The following is a 4,971-nucleotide window of genomic DNA, read 5'->3' on the forward strand; positions in this document are numbered from 1 at the left end:
AATTTTAAGGTGCCAAGCATGATGGACGCTAGTGTTAGTCTTGGACCGAACTTAAAAGCAATTAGAAGGATGCAAATGAATCAAAGGTGAGGCTCTAGCTCTCATCTCTCTCCTTTTATAGGAAAGGTAGGAGGGGTTGTTTTTATTATTTCTCATGATAAAGTTTTTATTTATAAATGAGATTCTAGGGCTACAAATAACCATTGGTCATTATTTACGGGCCTTTGACTATGTAATTAGATTCTAATTTTATTAATGAAAGTTCCTAACACGCAATATACCATCAACGTAGAACTCAAATAGCATACATCCCTAAATTATATGATGATCTATCAAAAGATGTTAAAATAAAAAAGTAAAAAGGATAGTATAGACTTTTATTTGGCGTAAAAGCCCATTAATTCAACACAAGCCCAATTTCCACGAGAGCCATACATTTCTTCACTGCTCAGCGAAGCGACACAGCCGCCGCCGTTTCCTCGTCTCCCATCTTCATCTTCCTCGCAGCGCCGGGACTCCATCTTCCGCTTCCTCCCTTACTCGCGCTCGGCACGCAGGCGACGGGAGCGGCGCTCAGGCTCGGGCTCTCAGCGGCGACTTCAGCGGCTTCCCCTCCCGCATCGCGCCCTCGCCTCCGGTCCTCCGCACATCGGCCGGTGATCCTGCGTGCGTGCCTCTCTCTCTTCCCGCTCTCCGGTGTATCGTAAACGGCACCCGGCCCCGGCGGCTGTGTCGCGCACGGCCTGAGGACAGCGGGAGCCAGCAGCCGCTGCTCCACCAAGGCGGTGGAGCGAAGTGTTATCCGTCCTCTTAGTGCTTCAGCGCGCTGAAGCGGGCGTTAGTGCCGCTTTTTGGAACCCTGTATTTAACATAGGTTGGCCTGGTCTCCTGTGCCCTGAAAAAGGACTGAAGAGTATTGTTTGCCGTGCAGTTTAAGATGTCAGAAGCACTCGAGAAAGATAAAGAAATTGATGAAGAGGAAGAGGAGTATGTATTGCTAGAGTTGGACAATTGTCTTTATTCAGACATGTCGCCAGGTGCTCCGTTCGTACTCTCCGTAAGTGGTTTCCTCGTATGCACTACTCTATGCCTATATGGGATTAACTTGTTACCTTTTGGTCATTGATAATTTGGCTCACAACTATCTCTGGATTTCTTTTGTTCGTTTGCCTTTACATTAGATTACTAAGTTGTGAAAATCATGTTTGTCAGGGTTTGGATACATTGACGCCTACCTTGATAATAGGTGACAGTCTTAAGATGGTAAGTCATGTTCTGGTATTGTTTTCCCTACTCTGTACTGTGCCTTTGGGTTGTGGACTGCAGCAGGTCCTGTACTGCTGTAGGTTAGCTGCACAGGGTGCTAGTAAGTTTTGCATTTTTCATGAACATACTATCTAATTTATTGAGTTTCGAACTTTAGATCAAGTCTCACATACCTTTGTTCACTTGTATTGCCAGTCTTCCTGATCAAAATCAGTTACTAGTTAGTTGACTTCTTGGTGACTAACAGAGTACAAAGTACGTATTCGTTGTGACTGTAGCCTGTGCCGTTGAATACTGTAACAGAACAACATGTATTTGGATTTTGGAGGCCATAAGTTACTTATTTCTTGAAGTGCCAAACCTGCATTTACTACTGATTAGCTATTTTGTTGCTGATGAGGGCAACTTATTTTATTAAGCATTTGTATATCTTTCTTTGTTCTAACAATTTTCTTCTTTACAAAATGAAAGAAAGCTTTGAAATTCCCAATTTGTACATTAGAGTTTCAGGCTCTAACCTGCTTACCAAGCACTATAGTCCTAATGCTAATGCCTTGTTTAATGACAGATCGGAGAATATGAAGAAACTATTGGCACCTGCTATCTATTCTCTGAAACTGGTAAGGAACTCAAACTATCCCAGAAACTGATGCAGTGTTATTATGCCACTTCCATTTCCTGAGAATTTCAGATGTTCATTTCATATGAGATGGCATCATTTGCACATTAAGACTCCCGTTCCTGAATCCTGTCACAAAGTTTTGATTGAACTAGTGAATATAGTTTTCATGAGTATGTACAGCCTTTGTCAGTCATACTATAATCGTTGTCAACTCATAAGCTCATGGGGAAACTCATTTGTGCAATCTGAAAAGCTTTATTTTTGACATAATACGGTTCTTTATAGGAGATTAATTCAATAATTTCTCCCCTCTGTTATCAGAAGCTGAACCGAAACCTACAAGTAATGAGATGGCACCTTCTGAAGAAAACACAGACAAACAAGTTAGCAGCAGTAAGGAAGCGCCGTCGAAGGAGGTGAACCATCTCGCCAGCGTTCAAAAGATCCTCAAATTTCGGCCAATCAATGCGGAGCATTCGCAGCATCGAGCATATCAGCACAAGGACAAGGAATTCTAGAAAAAAATTGTAGCTGGCTATCTGCCGTTATCTTCTTCATTGGCCATCCAAACGAGGTGGTTTGTACACTTTGCTTTGTTCTATACATAATCTGATCTATTGTATCGATCTGTCGGTAATTGTTTCTCAGCATTCCCCAAGGAAATCATACACCAAGCGGGAGAATTTTTTTGTCATAATTATAGCTGTAAACCAAACATACGTTACTCAAACCTATCTAACCTTAGACGTGGCAAGTTAGGCAGGAACAGGCTCATAGCCTTATTGACTGGGTACAGATAGCAGATAGATTTTGTTAGGGTCTAAGGAGGCCCACGGAGGGGCTGCGGTAGCAGCAGCCATGGGCCCTCCAAGGGGATTAGATAAGGATAGTTAGAGATAAGATTAAAAGGTTAGTTGAGATTATTTAAGAGATTAGTTGAGATTATCTAGGAAGGATATCAGTTAGTAGTTTGTTGAGAGTTTTTAGGAGAGTTTTAAGTAGATAAGGATCTCTAGCTAGATAGGGACAGCCAGCTCGTCTATTTATATAATCAATAGATGAGAAATAAAGTAGGCAAGAATTAGAAGGGAGAAACCCCCTCTTGCTCGGTCGTGGTTAGAGGCTCCCGGCCGGTGTTCCTGCCCATCGATACCCCTCTCCAATCCCTCGCCGATCTAGCGACCATAACAGATTCAGTGCGAGGTCATTCCACCTCAACCTGAACGACGGTGCAGCATTATTGAGGGCACAAAAGTTGGAGAGCATAACATAGTAAGAACTGACTTTATTGCACAATAATGTGTACATTAATTTCAATTCATACTAGCATACAGCTCAATATACAAGAGGTACAAACTACAAAGACACGGCAAAAGCTATCTACCAACTTGTTAGGATTGTCCAAAAAACATGTGATGGATTTTTGCAAGCAGGTCTGCAACATATGTGAATGTATCTCGATTAGTCAACCACCATGGAATCTGAAGCGCCGACACTCCCTTCTCCTGTGCTCATCTTCTGCTCTCCAGTGATGGCTCTCAGCTCATCTGCTATACTCTTTTGCTCATCTTCAATGGAGATCTTCAATTCCTCAACCTGTAGAAGGTACATACACATGAACAGACATTCCTAGATCAATCCACAAGGTTGAACTAGATCATGCTATATAAGGGGGTTTCCTACAGAAGCGACCTGCACGAAAATTATGGTTTCAAAGAGAATAATTGTACACTTTCCATTATGGTTTCAAAGAAAATAAATGTACACTTCCTACTTATATGTGCAATCAAACGGTCCTGAGACGGGTAGAAAAATAAATGTTCACAAGATTAGGTGGCCATTCATGTAAATTTTGGAGATCAGTCATATAACTGTAATCCTAATCTGATTGCTGTTTCCTAACAAAATTATCTTCACTGTAGATATGAGAACCGAAATTCATAAGTCATCACATTCAGTACCCCCTCCTTTCCAAAATTTAGGTCATTGTAGTTTTGTCCTAAATCAAACTTCCATAACTTTGACAAAATTTACATGAAAAAGATTAATATACCAAATAAATGCACTATCAAGACATTTCATGTTGGATTTGACAAAACAAATTTGATGTCATAGATAGTCGTGCATTTTTTATATACTTAGTAGGGAGTATATTAGTTTAATTGAGCATTCTATTCCTATGTGCCACTATTACATGCATGAAAACACAACCTGAAATAAAAAATACATTACGCGTAAACTTACCACATGTAGAAGAAGAGCAAACTGCTTCTTCCTCAGTTCCAAAGTCCTTGTGCATGCTACATTCTCATCCTCCAAATCAGCTATTTCCTTCTCAAGATCTGCAATGAGTTTTTCAGTTTCTGACCGTGGAGGCTGCAAACAGATCAGCTTCCTGATGGCTTCACACTCTTCTTTGTGCTGCCTCTCGATCTTGCTCTGCTCAAGTTGCTTCTTAAGGACCTCAATATCAGTTTTAGCTTGCAAAATCTGTCGCTCAATCTCAACCTGCAGCTCATTAAAGCTTTCCTTCTCCCTGATGTTTGCATCAACCACAGCCTTGCTTTTCAGAAGAGGTAGCTCAAAGGTGTTAATTTCATGTAGAAAGGCCTTGTACAGTCTTTCGCAGTCAGTTATGTTATCTGCATCCTTCTCGATCTCAGTGGCAAAGGACATGAACTTCTTCTGAAGCTTCTTTAGTGGTGGTTCACCCCTAGTGGTCGTCGTCCTAGTCAGAAGCCTGTGTTTAATAATTGCATCATCGTCCTGTGGTCCAAATGGATAATGTGCAGACATTTCTCCACCCCTTCCAGCTAACCTCCTCCCTTTGGCAAGCATTCCAGATTCCACAATGCGGGATACAATAACTGAAATCCAAAAGTCAGGTAAGGTTATCTCATTTGGTGATATAACAAAACATATACAGGATACAGCTACACATTCGTTTATCTCATTTGGCGATATAACAAAACATATGCAGGTTTCAGATACACACATTCGTGCGCATACACATAAAAATTTGAAAATGCTTGTTCTGCCAAGCTGCAGCAAAAATACAACTGAATAACTGTAAGAGAGCAAGT

General features: G+C 41.2%; 2 protein-coding genes across 3 annotated transcripts; one reads left to right on the forward strand and one right to left on the reverse strand.

Annotated features, from left to right (window-relative positions):
- The first annotated feature begins 431 nt into the window (after window positions 1-431).
- Window positions 432-2,532, forward strand: LOC100274636 (uncharacterized). Of its 2 annotated transcripts, NM_001148973.2 has the most exons (5): window positions 432-666; window positions 932-1,057; window positions 1,213-1,263; window positions 1,835-1,886; window positions 2,210-2,516. In NM_001148973.2, the coding sequence occupies exons 2-5, from the start codon at window positions 938-940 to the stop codon at window positions 2,404-2,406; spliced, it is 420 nt and encodes a 139-aa protein (NP_001142445.2). In that variant the 5' UTR covers window positions 432-666; window positions 932-937; the 3' UTR covers window positions 2,407-2,516. The 2 variants fall into 2 exon arrangements, with proteins under 2 accessions (NP_001142445.2, NP_001159099.1); NM_001165627.2 differs by lacking the exon at window positions 1,213-1,263 and having other exon boundaries at window positions 434-666; window positions 2,210-2,532.
- Window positions 2,533-3,288: 756 nt separating this feature from the next.
- On the reverse strand, window positions 3,289-4,726 carry LOC103631020 (THO complex subunit 7B). Its single transcript, XM_008652042.2, has 2 exons — window positions 4,133-4,726; window positions 3,289-3,484 (listed from the first exon to the last, which is right to left on the reverse strand). Exons 1-2 carry the CDS (start codon window positions 4,724-4,726, stop codon window positions 3,350-3,352), a joined length of 729 nt encoding a protein of 242 aa, XP_008650264.1. The 3' UTR covers window positions 3,289-3,349.
- Between the last annotated feature and the right edge of the window lie 245 nt (window positions 4,727-4,971).

Source organism: Zea mays, chromosome 1 (genome assembly GCF_902167145.1).
Source record: "Zea mays cultivar B73 chromosome 1, Zm-B73-REFERENCE-NAM-5.0, whole genome shotgun sequence".
NCBI lineage: Eukaryota > Viridiplantae > Streptophyta > Magnoliopsida > Poales > Poaceae > Zea > Zea mays.

Bases quoted from the DNA above. Each gene is read 5' to 3' on its own strand.
- LOC100274636 (NM_001148973.2), top strand. From the start codon at position 938: ATGTCAGAAGCACTCGAGAAAGATAAAGAAATTGATGAAGAGGAAGAG. The intron at 1,058-1,212 runs GTAAGTGGTTTC...CATGTTTGTCAG, and splicing joins GTGCTCCGTTCGTACTCTCC to GGTTTGGATACATTGACGCC. The intron at 1,887-2,209 runs GTAAGGAACTCA...CTCTGTTATCAG, and splicing joins CTATCTATTCTCTGAAACTG to AAGCTGAACCGAAACCTACA.
- LOC103631020 (XM_008652042.2), bottom strand. From the start codon at position 4,726: ATGCTTGCCAAAGGGAGGAGGTTAGCTGGAAGGGGTGGAGAAATGTCT. The intron at 3,485-4,132 runs GTAAGTTTACGC...TACCTTCTACAG, and splicing joins TTGCTCTTCTTCTACATGTG to GTTGAGGAATTGAAGATCTC.